We start from the raw sequence: 19,407 nt of genomic DNA on the forward strand, positions 1-19,407 counted from the left end.
TTCTCATGGTCATAGTATTGCTCTCCAGACAGGCAGCAGTCTCGGTGGTGAACCGATAGTCGGAGACAATTGTCCATCCTAACGTCCCTTCCAAATCTCCTCTCATCTGCCTCATTTCACGGTTTGTCTGTTGACCAGACACTCCAGAAAGGACAAAATGTGGCTATGAAACATCCATTGTGACAGTCATGGAGCCACTGTAGCATGTCCCAGACCTCAGTCCATGTCATGTTCCCCTCCGTCCCTGGTCATAGCAGGGGTACTGGCAAACTAAGGGAAACCCACCAGAAGTTTATGTGTCAAACTATATTAAAAAAAAGAAAAAAAAAAGACTTGTTTTCTGTAAGAACATTCACTCCTTTCGATCAATGTTTCATGAATTTTCCTTCATCCTTTTTGCAATTCTTTTGTTTTTGTTTGTTTTCTGAAAAGTAATACAAAAATATGGTTATATACAGGAGGTCGGTGAGAAGACGTGCTTCTCTAGTCTCTTATTTCAGTTTTGGGAAGATCTCGTTTTCAGTGACTTTGCTGAAGTCATCATAGCATTCCTCCTGTTTGTGTAATTGTGCTCCCATCCCCAAAATGGTACCTCACAGCTTGAATGAACAAAAGTGCATAGGTGAGTTGGGTGAGGGCAGGGTGTGAGTGCTTACGAGGGCTGAGGTGAGGAAGAGTGCACTGATAAGGTGTACTCATCATGGCCCCCACTCAACTCCCTCCAAAGGTTATGTGTAGCCCCTGCACTCCACTCTCCACATAAGTGTAGACAATCTTTGATTTTTACTCCTCTGCTCTTTTGTTGATCATCAAGTCTCAATTAAGTCCATGACCAAATGCAAAAGGTCCAATGTGAGGATCTTGTCTTGTCCCGTGTCATCGTGAGGCTGTGCCACTCTTCCTCAAAAACCAACGCCACTCTATGTCCATATGGCAGAAGCGCACTTTGCAAACCCCACCCATCTGACGAGGGGAAGAAAAAAAAAGAAAAAAAAAAAAGAAAACTGCACCCACAGAAATCCGTGTGGTTTGTAAACAACCAAAACTCCAGTATGGAATAAAAAGAGTCCTTTCTTTAAATTCATATAGTCAATAGTTTGTACGACCAAGGATTGTTAGAGGCAGTGTTCAACTGTATCCATCCCGAGTTCGTTTTTTTCTTCTCCGTTTGTAAAAGAAAAAAAAATAAAGGAGGAAAGAAAGACCTCACAAAACTCACGTCTTTGAAGTTCCATTTTTGAAATCTTTTGAGGAAAAACAAATCTGGTATCAGCACGGTTGTTGTTTTTTTGGAATACATTCAATATTTTCTTAAGAAAGAAATAATACAAAACGCACTTCACATGGCGGTAATGAAAAAAAAAGAAAAAAAGAAAGAAAACTAAATCAGGGTAATTTCTTTTCTTAAAACAAACAACAAAAATAGCAGCCCCAAGTGCTCATATTCTTAGTCCAAATACTTTTTAAACTTTGTATATAATGTATATATTCATATATATTTTTCAATTAAAAAAGAAAACTCGTCATTATCAAATTGCAACAACGAATAAGTAACACAATATGCTAACATGTCATGCACCGTCCTGTGCACTTGCACATTTAGATGCTGAATTTTTTCTTTAGCAGTCAGAAACTCGACACCTTTCATTCACAAGTTCGAGAGCTGACAAAAGGCAACGTGATCACACCCCAGGAAAACAGACTGGACTAAAGCCTGATTTAGACTTGGTTGAACATCGTGTCGCGCAGCAAAAATAAGCCAATGTACAAGCTTGCTGTATTCGTTGTGAGACACCGACCCACAACAAAGTATAACTCAGGCATAACCTTCCGATGGATCACCCCCAGGCTACACTAGATATAAAGTTACATACATTACATACACTGTGCTGAGCACTGACACAGGTCACACTCGCTCTCAAAAAAGTTAATGTCTCAATGGCCACTCAACCTATCCAAGTTCTTAGGCACAAATGTGCATTCATACACATACAAAAAAGCACATGCACACAATGAGTACCTGTAGTCTTAAAAACTCACTTCTATGACCAGTAAATGAACATGCACACACACACACACACACACACACACGCACGCACGCACACATCCACACTCGGATACACACGCGTGCACGACAATGTCCCTCATGATTTGCTCCGTCTACAAGTCCTCAGAGGGCCGGAGACGGTTCCCCCAAGGGGAGAAGCTAAGGAAACACAAGACAAACAAAAAGTGGTGGTCAATGTAAAGATGAGCGCACAGAGCTAACATTTACAAATGTATGCATTTCTATTATGTCTTTCTGGGGATGAAGAGCTGGTGAGAGAAAGGATGTGTTGTGCAATTGCCCTCTCTCTCTCTCTCTCATTCATTCGTCCATTCACTCACTCACTCTCACAATAAAGTCCCCATTTGGAAGAGGGACACGCACATTCTATACATGAGAATACAAAATTATCATCTGAACAAAAAGACAAAAATGGCCTCTTATGTTTCATACATCTTGGTAAGCAATGAAAGGAAAAAAAACAAAACATTGTGCAGACTGGTATATTACTGATACACACCAACCATCACAATCAGTCACTCTTTACACATTCACAAAAATATTCATCTCTATATCTAACCCCATTTGTTTTTGATTTTTTTTTGTCGTTTTTCTAATGCTTTTTTTTTTAGGCAAGTGCAAATGTTCAAGTTTTTTTATAATCCATTTTTCAATAGCTTTACTTTTTATATAAATGTAAAAAAAAATGCTTAAACAAGAGAGAAATATCAACAGTGTTTGTCTTTCAAGAGAGGATTTGCTTTCTGATAAGGTTTCTACTTAAAAAAAAAAAAAAAAAAAAAAAGGTCCCCCTGACTTTGAAAACCTACAGGCTTCCCCCCCCCCACCAAGGTTGCATCACCGCCCCGCTTCCAGTTCGGATTTCCCACCCACCAACATAGAGCATTGTGTGTATCTAATACACACACACCCCCTATGTCCACTGATTCTCAACAAAAGAAATACAAAACAAAACAAAAAAAATACCCTATTCAAATCCCATCTTAATAAAGTGCATTAGTTCAGTATAAGGTGCTTAATCTTTTTGAGTGCCAGAGGAAACCCATCTTCCTTTAAACCTCACCCACCCTCTCCCCCGCTCAAGTGATCAATTGGTGCAGCAGGGAGCCCTTTTTTCTGTTCTGGAGGGAGACGAAAGAATGGGAGGCACAGAGATTCAACGTCCTCACCACCCCGCCACCTCCCTCGCCCTCTTCTCCCTGTCCCCACACAGGCCCGCCCCAACCCCACCCCGCCCCCACCCCCTTGCCCGCTTCCCCCAGCAGTGCACATTCGTTATCATGTTTGTCTGATTAAAAGACAAGAAGGCCTCAGGTAGCTATTGCTGCTGCGCTGCGTCACATCAGTAATCCTCCACCATCTCCATCTCATTCAGGCTCAGACAATCGCCTGTGTTATGGAATGAGTACCCTGCAGGGAGAGAGAGGGAGGGAGGACAAGGGAGGAGAAAGACGGAAGACAAAGAGGGAGGGAGAGGAGACGGCACAAAGTGAGTGGGGAGGAGTAGTGAGTGGCCGTCACAGGCAGAGAGAAGACAGACTATGCACCCACTGCACACAAGTGGAAACTGAGCTACATTTCCTAAGCATCTGTCCACTGTACCAAGACATCAAGAGACACTTAGGCCCTCATTTATCAACCGTGCATACGCCAAAATATGGGCGCACGCCGAAATTACCGACATTTTCGGCATTTAACATTTCCGGCAAAGCTTGAAATTGAACTTGAGTAGGACAAATAGTCACGTCTACTCTGCAGCTGGCGTACGCAGTTTTTCTGTCTTACACAAGCGGAGCAGCCTTGTCTGAACTGCTGAGAGGCTGTCACAGGCATCTAAACATATATGTATTCACTCCTAAAATGTTTATATAAAATGTATGTATAATGTATATGGGCTACATGTAAAAAATAAATAAATAAAAATGTTAAGGAATACATGTGTATGATGTGTCATATGAAATTAGTAGGAGATAAAATCGCGCAATTAAAAACAATGTTGCAAGAGATGCTTAAGCCATTTAGACAGTGTTTTGCATGAGCGCATACATGCGAGGATTTGGGCTGTCTGTGCTGAAATATTTCCATGACGGGACGTTGGAGAGTGCTGCAGCTCAGCTGCGGAGAGTCCCAACGTGGTATAGCCTACTGTTACAGTAGGCTATACCACGTTGGGACTCTCCGCAGATTAGTAGATTAGGCTACAGTAGTACTGTAGCCTAATCTACAGCAGGCCGATGTCTTTCTTACGGTATGTGCAATATAATAAACCCGACGCGTCGCTCAATGCCAAATGTACCGTGCCAGGCTCCCAGCGCAAGTGGGAACTGCATCGGAGATATAGGTATATTACCCAGCCAGGCAACCACCAGCCACATGAGGCTATATACGGTTTTTGCTGCACATTCATATAATGACAGTTGACAGCCCGGCCGGCGGCCACTGTAGTGACTATACGACTGTGAGGCAATCTAAATAGACTGTTGAACGTCGGAACGTGCATGGTCAGTTGGTCACGGACGGACCACTGTGATAGAGAGAGACAGACAGACAGACTGGACAGGAGGAGCACCTGCAAAACAGCAGCGTGTGTGTGCCTATTATTTGTTATTTAATTATGGTTCACAGGTTCAGGTTTTCGTTCACTAATATATCTTGTTGTATATTAAATTAAAAATACTTTAATAATTTAATATACAACTAACAACACACAGTGAAAAATTGCGATATGTGTGCGGGGGTGAGGCGGGCAGCAAGAGAAACGAAGCGAGAGGAGAAACAGACAGCTTTATTTAATGTGTCATGTAGGTGCGTGCGTGCGTGGACATGACAGCAAGGCAAGCGAGGTGAGAGGGAACAGACAGGGTAGGCCTACAACTTTATTTAATTCATGCAGGTGTTCGTTGTTTATTTATTTAACAACACACCAGTTAGTTGGGCTTGCAAGTTGCGTGTGCGTGCAGCGTGTGTGCGTCTGTCTGTGTGTGTGTGTGTGTGTGTGTGTGTGTGTGTGTGTGAGAGAGGGGGGTGAGGCGGGCAGAAAGGCACGGTAACCATGGTTTCCAGATCGTATAGCAGTGGTTCAGGTCGCAAAAACGAGGGCGAGGCTTGATTTATTAGGGCGTGCCAGATCAAATTCAGCCGTGACATTTATTAACGTGAGAACAAAATTAAGGAAGGATCAGCTGTTTGCGATCACTTTATAAATGCCGTGGCGACGTGGGTGTACTACGAAACCTGCACTCGAATCTGTGGCAGATTTTACACCCGATTGATAAATGAGGGCCATACTTCCCACAGAGATTTATAAAACATGACTAATGACAAAAAAACTCCCATACCTGCTGGGCGAAATGCGCGAACACAGCAGCAAGATTTGTGAGCTGCTGTGATAGGAGGATATCAAATCACCTCAAAGACTACTAATCATTGTGTGAATCCCTGCACTATCTGCAAAGAGTGACCTCAGTACATATAGTACTTACTACTTGATTTATTGGATATTTTCTTGGATATAAACCGTGTCACGTGACATGTGCGTCGGATGCCTGTGATCATCGTTTATGGGAAGCATTAGACAGTAGAGAGAATGGCAGTGTTATGTGCATCAATTGACGCTAATTTCCATCCAAGTTATCTGTCCGTCCGTCTGTGTCCGTCACGCTCACAACTAGCCGGCTCTGGTGTGTGCGTGTGTGTGTGTGCTTGCATGTAGCTTTACGTCAAGTCACGTCAAGTTGCCGCGGTTTACAATACGTCGCAAAAAGTATTGATGTGGAAACTGTTTATACAGTATATAACTATGGTGGAAACAGATATACGTTGCATCTCTGCGCTTATGTGTGATATGTCCAGTTAAAGCCCCATTCTGTCGCCGTATAGTACCGCTACATTGGGCTAGAACACGGGTATAGTGCGAGCCAGGTTGACTGTACTGTACCATGACTAAAATGAACAGGGAGATGACAGCAGAACAACACCGGCAGGCACAGAGAAGAGAAAGGGGCCATCTTGTGGCAATAGACTGTAATAGCAGTCTGATTACAAAATGTTTAATACTCATTTCGACCAATAACGCGACCACATGGCCACGTTAATATAATTGCTTGGCACTATAGCGCCAGTCAGTCTGACCAGAAGCAGGTATAAAACACATCCCTACTTGCCAAAAGAAATCACGCTCTTGTGAAGTGAGAGCGCCTGGTAAGGTTTGTTTAAAGTGCTCTAAACAAACATTAAAATGTCCATAGACTTGGTTGGTGATGCAATTTCCGAAAGCCAGACGTTGGAGGGGCTATTGGCCCTCCAAAACATCTGTGGCGTCATGAACCTGTGATGGTGTGGAGGGGTAACCTGACGCTGCCAGATCCAAGAAGCTTGCTACACAAATTTGTTTCACAGCTTATTGGGATCTGGGATCGCGGAAGCTAATTCGATGACGGGGCTGTTCCTTTTTTTCAAGATACTTGGTAGATGATTGGATGGGACCGTCTGTCTATCACCGTGTGGGCGTGCAAACACAACCAATCATATTGACGTGTCTATATAGCTTCACGTCCGGTTTCGCATATATCCCGCCCTTAGCTCACGCTGATTGGTCCGGTACGGAACAGATTTTTGTCAGCTCAACTGCCTGAGAGATCCCAGATGAGTGCTGTGTTGGGGAACATGGTTACCCAATACCGCCCTCATCTGGCAGCGTCAGGTTAGTGGAGGGGGCCTCCTACCTAAGATGCTGGGGTCAGAGTGCAGCATCATGGGCTGTTTCTTCTTCAGCTTTCCTCCCTGGTTATCATAGAGACCAGCCTTGCCCATCTGTGCGGCCTGGAACATGGACTGCAGGGTGTTTGGGTTCATGCCCCGCATAGAGTCCTGGAGAACACGGACAGGAGACAAGGGGGGGGTGGAAAGGGTAATAGTAAAAACTATAGGAAGCACTATTTCATACAAAATATCTCAAAATTGTACATTTTATCAGGACAATTGAATTCCCCTGCGACCCATAAAATGTCTTCTAAAATAGAAGTGTAATTTGGTCCCGGGACCCGTTACACTGAAAACCAAGCAACATTTAGTGGGTACCCTCCCTTCAACAATGCAATATCTAGTGGGTACCCTCCACTCAACAATGCGATATCTAGTGGGTACCCTCCACTCAACAATGCAATATCTAGTGGTTACCCTCCATTCAACTCACTGTCCACAGTGTCCAGTGAGTATTCTAAATGCCTCAGTGTCAAGTTACACAGTAGACGGAAGTTGAGGATTTACCTGCAGTGGGAAGTTCATGTTTAGTCCAGCCACTTCCTTTGATAGCTGAATTCACAAGAAACAATGAAGAAATTAATGACTGCATTGGACACAACGCCATTTCAGAGGATGTTGTCACACACACACACACACACACACACACGCACGCTGCTGTTGACTTGATTGACCACAGTTTATCGGCTTTAAACCGTTAGCCATTTCAGTTGTTGTAGTCACTAACAATATTTGCGAAAAGTTAACATTATGTTGATTATCGTTGCTGTCGGGCAGAAAGAAACGTCAATGAATGTGAAAGTAGTGTAAAGTAGCAAAAATAGTCGATATACCAGCTCACAACGGGCCACGATGTGAGGTTATAAATCTGCTATACTAGCCATTTGTGAAGCATTTTAAGTGAAGCAACTTAAAAATGGTCCGGGGTGCTTACATACGTTCCCAAACGTGTTTGAAAGTGAAATCTCTCTTTAAAGTGGCCAAGTGGATTTGTGGGTTTTATGAATATTTAACCAATAAAATAGTAACACCATCTTGTGACTAAATGTCCACATCAGGAGCCAGTTGCACCACCTGCCACCAAGTTCAAACGTAGCCTGGTTATAGCTGAAATGGCTTTTTCAAGTCAAGACTTATGCATTACTAAAAGGCCATTTAAGATAAACTAGGCTAAGGTTGAACGTAGTGTGAGGTGGTGCAACTGGCCGTACAAGGTTTCCACCCGGCAGAGACGATATATGCAACGTTATCCCGATCTGATTAGTGAAACATAATCCTAAGCATATGACTCGATGTAAGGTTTTCCGTCATGCGTGTGGCCTGAGCCCCAACCTGCTGCTGCTGTCTCTGTTGGTTGGCTTTCTGTTTGGCACGTCGCTCCAGGAACTGTTTGGCGAACTCTTTGGCTTCCACTGTGTCCCCTAGGTAGGACCGGATGAAGTCCAGCACTGCATAGGGAGACTCCACCTCCTTCAGGTACGCCACGATAGTGGCAACTTCATAAAACAAAGCAAAGAATGACACGAGTATCATTAACTGGTCAGGTGACACAAGCACCGTCTGTTTCTACGTTTCTCTGTCACAACATCCCGGTCGTTGTTTTCGTTCGTTTCCTGACGTTCTTGTGTTGGTTCATTCACTGTGTTTTGTTATGGCTTTCCTGTAGCTAAAGTTAGCTCATAACATTAGCCGTTGTCACTCTCTTGGCGCTGCAGCGTTGCAGAGTGTTTCAGGGCTTAGGTGAGGCAGCGGGCCAAGCATGACTAGAAGCACTAGTGGTTCAGAGTCAGACTCCCGTTGGCTTAGGAGGCGTTTCAGAGTATGGGGTCGGGACTCCCATTGGCTTAGGAGGCGTTTCAGAGTATGGGGGTCAGACTCCCATTGGCTTAGGAAGCGTTTCAGAGTACGGGGGTCAGATTCCCATTGGCTTAGGAGGCATTTCAGAGTATGGGGGTCAGACTCCCGTTGGCTTAGGAGGCGTTTCAGAGTATGGGGGTCAGACTCCCATTGGCTTAGGAGGCGTTTCAGAGTATGGGGGTCAGACTCCCGTTGGCTTAGGAGGCGTTTCAGAGTATGGGGGTCAGATTCCCGTTGGCTTAGGCGGCGTTTCAGAGTATGGGGTCGGGACTCCCATTGGCTTAGGGGCAGCCAATCATGACTAGGTCGCTAATAAAAACGGGCCTGTATGTCAGGTTTCACCTGACAAAAAGGTACAAGGAGAGTAAAGACAAGAGTCATGCCAGGAAAACACACAGAGAGGGGAAAGGATTTACACCTCTGTTTTTTTCAGAATAAAAGTGCCAACAGATAAAGGGAGATTTGTCCATTACGACATCACCAGCATAAGTCTGATCTCTCTTTAGAAGCGTAAAAACAAGTGCCCAGCAGATGAGGCAGATTTTACTCTGAAAAACCCTTTACAGAGCCGAAGAAGAAAGAAAAAGACAGATTGTTGCCCGCTGGCGTCATGCACCAATAATAGCATGTCATGCACCAATAATATCAGTTCACAATACGTCACACTGCAATGCATTGCGAGCATACCAAAAATAATAGTTGTGAGCTCACCAAAATAGCATCATAAATTCACAGCACGTCGGCAGTGCAAGCTTGTAGATTGGCTATTTTCGGTGTGCAACATTGGTGCTCACACATATCTATACAGTGTATATATATATTTATATATATATCTCAGTCATTAAGGGATTGATTTACTTCATTGCCCATGGTATTGCACACCTACAATATCAGATAAGCGTGTGGCATCATTGTGTGGCATCATTCAACACACACGGCTACGTTTTAACAGGGGCTTTAACCCATTTAGGCCTGAAAAATGTCTTCTAAATCCTGACAGTTTTCTGAAATACCTATGTTTCTAGGCCTATATCACTCAATATTTCATGTCAAGGACCCCAAAAATGATTTGTAATTGGCCTCCGACCCCCATCTGAAAATATGTTGTTCCAGGGACCTCACCAGAAGCAAAGATTTGAGTTTAAAACGTTTTAACCAAATTTGAAGCACAAAAAAATAGCAGACCTACAAGCTCGTAGCGCGCCACTCGGTGGGTTAAATAAGATCTGTCCTACCGTCCAGAGAGGAAGAGGAGTTGTTGGCGGAGGTGTTGAGGGCGTGCAGCATCTGTTCACACCAGGTGGTGAAGCCGTCCTGAGGCTTCATGCCCTGTAGCAGCTTCAACAGCTTCTCCTCCTCCTCCGTGCGCTTACGACGCATCATGTACTGTTCGCTGGAGACACACACATACAGTTACGTTAGTTGTGCACTTTCAGAGTTTGGGTTTTACTTTGCGTCACTCCAGACAATTGCGTTGACCTTAGGGAGGGATCGACTGATCGCTGAAGACACACCAGACCTGATTCATGAGATTGTATTGTCTCGAGATTAATTATATTTAAAGCCAGGAATTTCTACAGGCAACAGTTTAACTGTGCCAGGCAAAAACTACAAAAGAAACTACAAATCGCGGATCCTATGACGCGGCATCTTGACCCGGAAGCATTCGCCACATCCTGTCCGTCGCTTAGTCCAGCCCTACGTTAGCATGAAACACGCCAATATGCTAACCGGAGCAACGCGCAAGGTTTTTATTGACATCCTACTTTATCTCATATCACCTCATCTGAGCTTCAATTCCGAGATAAACTCTGCTAAAGATCGCGGCCATTATGGGACTCTATGGAGAGCAGATTTTCAACTTTTCTTTCCCTGGGCGTTCCAAGATGGATGCCGGTTTTGAGTCGTCCAAGAGGCGTACAGTACAGTATCACTCTTAACCGGCTAAACCCGTGAATGACATTAAAGTGAGGGGTTTTCTTAACCGTTTTTAGACGTGTATGGCTCGAAATGAGTTAATGTTGGCTGTGTTGGTGTGTGATATGTTTTCACCATATAAAACACAAGAGTGGGACCCATCTTCTGCCCACATTCTAACTATTTCTGTGAACTGCGAGTTCATTCCGATTCCATCTGCCCCTTGTATAGAACTTGGCTCCCCGAATTCCACAAATTAAATATATTATGGAATAAAAAGAAATCACACCCGTGTGAACCAAGTGGTGCAACTCCCCTCTCCCCCCCCCCCCCCCCTCTCTCTCTCTCTCTCTCTCATTAGCAGGCAACAGTCTGTCAGCACTGTCTCTCTCTCTCTCTCTCTGTTTCTGCATGGCACAACAGCGCCCCTACTGGTACTCATACATAGGTGAACACATGGGTGTACACGGACATTGCTGGTTGTAGGAGTGGTTGCACCACTCAAAAAAACAAGTTGTTAATCTAATATTTAGACACCAAAAAAGGCATCAAAGTTCACAACGAACACAGTTACCTGAGAGAGGGGCTGCTGCGGCTGTTCTTCATGCCCATGTTGTTGTTGCTGTTGCCGCGCATGGTGACCTGGTTCTTGACCGCCTCGTCCCACATGCCCATGCCCCCGGACGAGCCCCCGCTGCCGGCCTTACCCTCCAGGCCGCCGGGCCCTCCCCACATGCCCACGCCGTCCGCCCACTGGCTGCCCATGGAGGAACCCCCCATCGACATGCCGGCGTGCTGCAGAGAGAGAGAGAGAGAACAGAGACATCGGGACAGTGAGGTTATTGTCACAAACAGCATAGCCGTTTTTATTTCCAGGGAGGGAAAAAAAGTCTGGGTCCGAGTCCACTTCAATTTGGCATAGAGTAGGGCAAACGTCGATCACTCTCTGCTGATTTCTGATCGTCTGCACCTTTGTTAAATTGACGCACACACACACACCCGTACACACACAAAACACACTCCTCTCTCTCTCTCTCTGTCGCTCTAATTAATTAGTCTCATGTCCAGCAGCTGCGCACAGTTTCTGAGCTGCCTATGCCATAGAAAGCATAGGTGAGTTCCAGGCTACAAACAGCAGGACAGGAACACGAACACATGACATGTTTCTGTGTGATATTGACTTGTTATATTGTAATTAAAGAACAATGTTGAATATGACCCTATAATATCTCCAATGCCTTCTATATTTTTGTCCTATTCATGAATGGAAAATAATAATTACCGCATAATCGGCCAAATGGCGCAGATTAAGCAGGGGATTTTTGTGGGGGTTTTTTTTTCAAAAAGGCTGTATAAATCGTGCAAACTTTCGGCATATTTAGCAACTTTTCCGCATATTTCACAACTTCCTGCCATTTCAATGCATAAAATCAACATAAAGAGGTAGACAAAACAGGAAAGGGCGCACACCGGTGTTGGTGAGGTGCTGGCCTAAAAATTTGTGCTGGTAAAAATTAGAAAAAGGCTGCACACTTGTAGCCACGATGCTGTATATTTATTGTTATCCAACGTTTCAACCTTTTTTCTAATTTTTACTTAAAATCAACATAAAACCTTGCATATTTTAATTTGCAATTTCCGGAGAGTCTAAATCACTATAGTTTACTCACGCGCTCTCTCTGCTGCTGTGCCCTCTGCTGCTGCTTCAGGAGCCTCTCGGCCTCCTGCATCTCCAGCAGGGCCAGAGCCGGGGGCTTTCCTGACTTGGGGATGCCGGAGGAAGGAGACCCGCTCCAGCCTGAGCCACTGGCCCCGGGCCCCTGCTGCTGGGGGGCCTGCTGCAGCAACTTCATGATCAAATCCTGCTGCTGGCGACACTGAAAAAGACAGGATCACATGACTTCATTAGGAAGAACCAAAATATAAGCCCTTTTCTTGGTTCAGATTTCTTAATCCGTTGTTTTCTTTTCTTCTGGTTAATTTATTTTTTCCCCCCTTTTTTATTGGGTATGATTTGCATATAGAGCATCAGAGTCCAACTCTCCACGTCTGAATTGACGCTTTCTACCCGGGTCACGTCTTTCCTCACATTCTGAATTTCCATACTGGTTTAATATCACATCAATTATGCGGCAAGAAAACGTGAAGCCAAACAAAAATAAGTTTTACACTTATGTACCTGTACACAAGATGTAACAATAAAGTACAACGTTGAACCTTGAATGTTACCAGTGTCGAATTAGTAAATTTTCTGCCAAAAACTCATCCAAAATGAGTGACTGACTATCGTGAAGCGACATGAACGATACAAAGCCACTTCCCTGACATATTGTATATTTTTGGACCACAATTCTGATATGAGACGAATCAGACGATTCTATGATAACCCAATGAATGTTATAATATTCTCCATCGAGAAATTACTTCCGTGACCCAGAGGATAAACGAGTGACGTCAGGACTACACTAACCACAAAGTTGCCAGTTTGAACCCGGGCTTCCCCAGAGTTAGTGTCGAAGTGTCCTTGAGCAAGACACTGCACCCCTGATTGCTCCTGATGTGCTGGTTGGTGCCTTGCATGGTTTCCGCCGCCATCGGTGTATGAATGTGTGCGTGAAGTGAATGGGTGAATGCAATGCATTCTCTATGTAAAGCGCCTTGGATAAAGGCACTATATAAATGCACCATTTACTTATGTATTTGGTGACATTTAATTATGAGCATCTGCAAGATTAGTTTCATTTGATTCATAACTAAACTGTAAATAACGCTTTAACAAACCCTATGTGGTTCATCAATTCATTGATCGATGAAACGCATTAGCATTATGTTATGCTTTAGCTATTGAAAAATAGCAGATCTACAAGCTCCTAGCGCGCCACCGAGTGGCGCGCTAGGAGCTTGTAGGTCTGCTATTTTTTTAAAATCAAAGAACCACTGACATAGTCAGGATGTAGAAGACATTTTTAGAATCTGATCTCAGGTCAGAATGGGTTAACCCTCTTAACCACCGTAACCATTGTCCTCCCCTCACCTGCTTGCGTCTGAACAGCTCCTCCTCCTCCCTTCTCTTCTGCTCCTCCTGCTGCCTTCTCTTCTCCTCCCGTCGCTTGCGCTGCTCCTCTTCCTCACGCTTCGCCCTGAGTTCGGCGTCTCGTCTGTCTTGCTGGAGCTGGAAGAGGTTCAGGGGCTTATTAGTGTCAAGCGGTGTCGATTTCGTCGACCAAAAAAAACGATGAAGAATCACATGCTTGTGGATCGGCTATTTTCAGCATGATGCCAGTAGAGCGTAGCAGTCCCGCCCCCTACCAGGGCCCAGGAAATGATTCTCCGTTCATTTTCCTTCAAAGCGTATTTATTTAAAGACCTTTTAAGCCCCGTACAAAGCCAGCTCTTGTCGTGACAAATCATGGCGACAAACGCAATTTTTCGGGCTGAACAAATAATTAGAAAGAAGAAGAAAACGGCAGGTTACGACACTTTTCTTGTTGTTTTTCTTCTTTGTAATTATTTGTTTGGTCCAAAATATTGTGTGTGTTGTCATGATTTGTCACGACAAGAGTTGGCTTTGTACGGCGCTTATAAGGTCTTTAAATAAATAAGTTTTGAAATGTCTATGGGAAAAATGCATTGGGAACTATTTCCTGGGCCTGGCGTCGTCATGAAAGGGGGCGGGACTGCGACGCTCTATAGAGACGAAAATCAGCCGTCACGACGCTGTCGAGGCGTGCCAAACTACATTGTCCACTAAATGATGATTTTGGTGACTGAAATCTCTTTATGTATAAATGACATCTGAAGATCTGAAGATGTACAAATCTGTAGCAGGAACGCATTTTATTCTAAATGTTCTAAACGCTTGATTTAGCATTCGGCCTCCCAGGGGGGGCGACTGAGCTCACCTTTTGAAGCTGTTCGAGAGTTGGACCCTGAGTAGAAGAATTCATTGTTAAGTCCCAAAGATTGGCTTCACCGCCTGCAGCAGAAAAGAAAAGGGTGGGGTTGATTTAAATCTGTCAGGGACGACAGTGTGTGTCTTTCAAAGTGAATGTTTTTAACTCTAAATGTGTCTAAATGGGTTAAAAATGGCAAAAGAACTAAAAAGAAAAAAAGGCAGTAATAAAATCACCACCCTATGTGTGTAGTTGTTGCAGCTACTGCTGTACCTGACGGCTGTGAAGCTGAGGTATGCATGTCCCACATGGACCCTGTATCTGGCACTGACATCGACCTGTTCATCGAAGGTATCATACCCTGCTCACTGCACCTGGAACGCACACATCACAACCAAATGACATTATAGAAAAACACTTCCAATATCAAGACACAACAAGATCAAAACTATACATGTGCACTATATACAATACTGTACAAGAACCTATTAGACAGCTGTTCAAAAAAGTACCTGTACGTACACTATACAATACTATTATATAAGTATCAGATAATCAGCTGCTAAGTCATTAACTAGCCTGGAACTCACCTATGCTTTTTATGGCATAGGGAGCTCCTGGCCTGCCAGGAGAAACTATGTGCAGCTGCGCGACATGAGACTAATTACTTAGAGCGACAGAGAGAGAGGAGTGTGTGTGTGTACATGTGTGCGTGTGTGTCAATTTAACAAAGGTGCAGACGATCAGAAATCAGCAGAGAGCGAGCAATGTTTGCGCTACTCTACGAATTGAAGTGGACTTTTCTTTTCTCCCTGGAAATAAAAACGTCTGGGTTTCCGAGGCTAGTCATTAACTAGCTAGCATGCAAAATGTCCTTAAAGGCGTAGTGAAATGAAAAATACGTTTTTCACACTTTTAGGCCATATCCGTGGTCATCATATGGGCATACCTAACAATGGATGCCCCAAAAAATGGGCAAATTCTCATTTCTGTGTATTTTTATATCAAAAGTCCATAAAAATCGCATTTTTATTACTTCCTGAAAACTGAAACGTACTGCGTGATGACGTGTCGAGGCCCACATCGTTAAAAGCCAATAGAAATGAAGCTCACCCGTTTAATTCCCCATAATGTGCGCAACTGCGCATCCGTCCAGCACAGCTGCTACTGATTACAGAACTCTTCTGTATTTATTCCCACTACACTACGCCTTTAAGCTTTTTGTCAATTGAATTTGCTAGTGGTGTCAATAGTTTACAGGATGTTGATATGTCCCCTTGCGAGAATCATCCATATAATGAAGAAGACACACACATGCGAACACACACACACACACACACACACACACACACACACACACACACACACACACACACACACACACACACACACACACACACACACACACACACACACACACACACACACACACACACACACACACACACACACACACACACACACACACACACACACCTGTTAATGAGCTGGAATAGCTGCTGCTGTTGGAGCTGCTGATAGATGGTGGCGGCTGCCAGCTCCTGTTGCTTCTTGAGGCGATCCTGCTGGTCCAGATTGCCCTGCAGTGAGGAGGACAAACACAGTTCAATACACACACACACACACACACACACACACACACACACACACACACACACACATATATACAGGACGTCATTATGTTTAAACAGCAACATGACAGAGCAGAGTTCTTAACAAATTAATGCTTTGGCTTTACTGGTACTCAAGACCAAGTCTCTGTGTCCACATTTGCACTGGTGCAGTTTTGGCCCTCAAAAAGAATATCCCTGTTCAATAACTGCCCATGTCAAATATTGTTCTCCCCCGAAAGCATCCCTAAAAGACATTTACAGTACCATTATATTTGCTTCATCTTTAGTATTGCAGTATGTATGAATATATATAGGCTGTATCCAACAGAATAGCCGCAATTTGCAACACTAGATTTAAAAAAGAAAATACCTTCCAGTGACAGCCCATTGATCCAAATTGCATTTGCTTGTACTTAACAACGTTAAACTCACCAACATTGCAGCTGTAAGCCAAGCTTGAATTATCCTCTTTCTGTCTACAAAGCTTTACCGTAGACATGTTATGAGCTACTTTCTGTCCAAAATATTCAGAGCATATTCAGAGCGGCCAAGTTTTCCACCGGCCAGAAAAGGTCTTTGGGTGTTTTACCTGTGCAGGAAAAACATTTCTACGGAGGATTTTTATGAAACAAAAGCTTTGCAGTTTGAAAGAGGATAATTCAAGCTTGGCCTACAGCTGCAATGTCGGTGAGTTTAACGTTGTTTAATACAAGCAGATTGCAAATGCAATTTGGATCAATGGGAGGGTATTGCAACTCTGTATCAACAGAGAACATCAGAACATGAACACCAAACACAAAAACATTTAAACAAATGGTGCCCATGTCAACTGTTCCAGTTACCGTCCGGATACATGTTGGACCTTTAACCCATTTTGGACTGAGGTCGATGAGGTCGATAAAAAAAAAAAAAGGCTTCTAAATCCTACATTTTTCACCCCATCTCTCTCCCGTTTCCTGTCAGCCTACGGTCTGTCCCTTCAAAAACCAATAAAAGGCGTAAGCCGCAAAACAATATCTAAAAAAAAAAAAAAAAAGAGTTCGCTCTGAAGAATATATTCAATGATTTGCGCCACATTTTAATGGGTTTTTCAAAAATAGCAGAACTACAAGCTCGTAGTGCGCATTTGAGGCTATGAGGCATTTAAATAACCCCCCCCCCCCCCCCACATGTAGTCTTGAGCTCTGACTCACAGTCCCAGTGGAGCCGCGGGCGGAGGGCGGCGGGCACGGTGGCTGCCTCACCAGCAGCGGCGGCGGAGAGGGGCCCGGGGCGAAGGGCACGCGGCCCCACATCTTGATGACGTCGCCCAGGGGCTGGAAGCCCTCGTCGCAGCCCCGCTTCACCAGCAGGGTCATGGTGAAGTAGCCCGCCTGGAACCACTCGCACATCTCCACCGTGGTGAACGGGCCTGGAGGAGGGGCAACGGAGAAGGAAGAAAAGAGACTTTTAGTAGCCTGGCTGGAACTCTCCTATGCTTTTTATGGCATAGGCAGCTCCGAGAAACTATGCGCAGCTGCTCGACATGAGACTAATTACTTAGAGTGACAGAGAGAGAGAGGAGTGTGTGTGTGTGTACATGTATGGGTGCAGCGTGTGTGTCAATTTAACAAAGGTGCAGACGATCAGAAATCAGCAGAGAGTGAGCAATGTTTGCGCTACTCTATGCCGAATTGAAGTGGACTCAGACCACTTTCCTCCCTGGAAATAAAAACGTCTGGGTTTCCGAGGCTACCCTTTTAGTGTTCTCCATTTCGGGTTATGTCACGATAGGCAAACGTTCCGCGAAAGTCTTAGCTTGGCGGTAGAAATGTCAGCATGGAATAAAGCAAAAAGATTAATCTCATGACTGAACCACTTTGTCCCAAACAAAAAATAAATCACACCCGCGTGAACTGAGTAGTGCAATCCACCCTCCCCCCCCCCCCCCCCCCCCCCGCACACACCTTACCTCTCTCTCTCTCTCTCTCTCATTAGCAGGCAACAGAGCATGCACTATCCCTCTCTGTTTCTGGCGCCCCCTACTGGTACTAATAAGTCATATACTCGTGCTCATTTATGTCACATACATGACACATACACACGGACATTGCTGGTTGTAGGAGTGGTTGCACCACTCAAAAATCACAGCCGTGTGAATTGAGGGGCGCTCTTATCATCGTGCATCATCATGTCGATTTGCTCAGACACATATGACGTAAATTCTCCATTCATTGTCAATGGGAATTTAACAAGAATACCGATTTGCTCGTCTACATATGACGTAAATTCAACATTCATTGTCAATGGCATTTAATATTTGTGTTAGGACAAAAATCGACACTATAGCCGAATATGAGGGGATAGCGCCCCTCAAATAATGAACACAATAGCCTGTGTAAAATGACGATGTTTAGGTAGCCTAGTATCATATGTTGCTGCACACAGCCGAGCAGTCGAAGAAATCACAGATTGAGGCTTTAAGACTTTTGCTTTTATGAAACATTTCGAGACCGTTCATGTTCCATGGAAGATGCTTCAATCTCAACGTGTATTCTATTGCTGCTATAGTTTGACCACTTCAAATACTTCTATGGAATCCAAATGACTGAAATCAATCGTGACGGCTGAGAACTTTAATCCGTGTGTAGATCAGGGTTCAAAACCCCAGGTTGTGTGTGTGTGTGTGTACCCTGGATCTCCGCCTGGGGGTCCTTGTAGAACCACTTCATGGCGGCCTCGTGCGACAGGGGCAGTGCGGCGGCTGTGTTCCTGCTCTCCTGCTGGTGCTGGAGGGCCTGCGTGAAGCACTCCTCCTCCAGAGAGGTGTCCTGCAGCGACGCCACCATCTTCTCTGCCTCCTGCAGCGTGGCGCACACAGGGGGACAATGTCCTCAGTTTAACACTTCAGAGAGACGCACGCACACAATTATTTACACTCTGCCTCCTGCATGGCACACAGGGGGACAATGTCCTCAGTTTAACACTTCAGAGAGACGCACGCACACAATTATTTACACTCTGCCTCCTGCATGGCACACAGGGGGACAATGTCCTCAGTTTAACGCTTCACAGAGACGCACGCACACAATTATTTACACTCTAGCTTCCTGCATGGCACACAGGGGGACAATGTCTTCAGTTTAAAGTAGAATTCCATGCTAGAAGGCTTTTTTACCTTTCTTTGTAGTCGTTACGTCCTCACCAAAGAGGTCCAGGTGTTTTTTGTGCAAAAACTCCTTATTGGCTATTTCCCCTACCATAAGCCCTCAATGAATTGCATTGAATTGAATGGGGCTATGGGGTGTTGTGCTAATTC

At 44.5% G+C, this 19,407-nt stretch overlaps 1 protein-coding gene across 3 annotated transcripts in view; it reads right to left on the bottom strand.

The window, feature by feature from the left end:
• Positions 1–3,330: 3,330 nt before the first annotated feature.
• LOC310875402 (GRB10-interacting GYF protein 1-like) overlaps positions 3,331–19,407 on the bottom strand; it is a 44,456-nt gene continuing 28,379 nt past the window's right edge. For all 3 annotated transcript variants that reach the window (XM_083788620.1, XM_083788619.1, XM_083788618.1), the window contains 13 exons: positions 18,781–18,949; positions 17,303–17,520; positions 15,973–16,076; positions 14,770–14,870; positions 14,506–14,579; positions 13,638–13,775; positions 12,274–12,480; positions 11,178–11,398; positions 9,922–10,079; positions 8,162–8,325; positions 7,337–7,381; positions 6,793–6,937; positions 3,331–3,478 (listed from right to left, as the gene is read on the bottom strand). In XM_083788620.1, the coding sequence (XP_083644746.1) occupies positions 3,411–3,478; positions 6,793–6,937; positions 7,337–7,381; positions 8,162–8,325; positions 9,922–10,079; positions 11,178–11,398; positions 12,274–12,480; positions 13,638–13,775; positions 14,506–14,579; positions 14,770–14,870; positions 15,973–16,076; positions 17,303–17,520; positions 18,781–18,949 (1,812 nt within the window). In that variant the 3' untranslated portion in view covers positions 3,331–3,410. The remainder of the gene's footprint in view (positions 3,479–6,792; positions 6,938–7,336; positions 7,382–8,161; positions 8,326–9,921; positions 10,080–11,177; positions 11,399–12,273; positions 12,481–13,637; positions 13,776–14,505; positions 14,580–14,769; positions 14,871–15,972; positions 16,077–17,302; positions 17,521–18,780; positions 18,950–19,407) is intronic.

The sequence above is a fragment of the Protomyctophum parallelum genome (assembly GCF_964188405.1).
Source record: "Protomyctophum parallelum genome assembly, chromosome: 18".
NCBI lineage: Eukaryota > Metazoa > Chordata > Actinopteri > Myctophiformes > Myctophidae > Protomyctophum > Protomyctophum parallelum.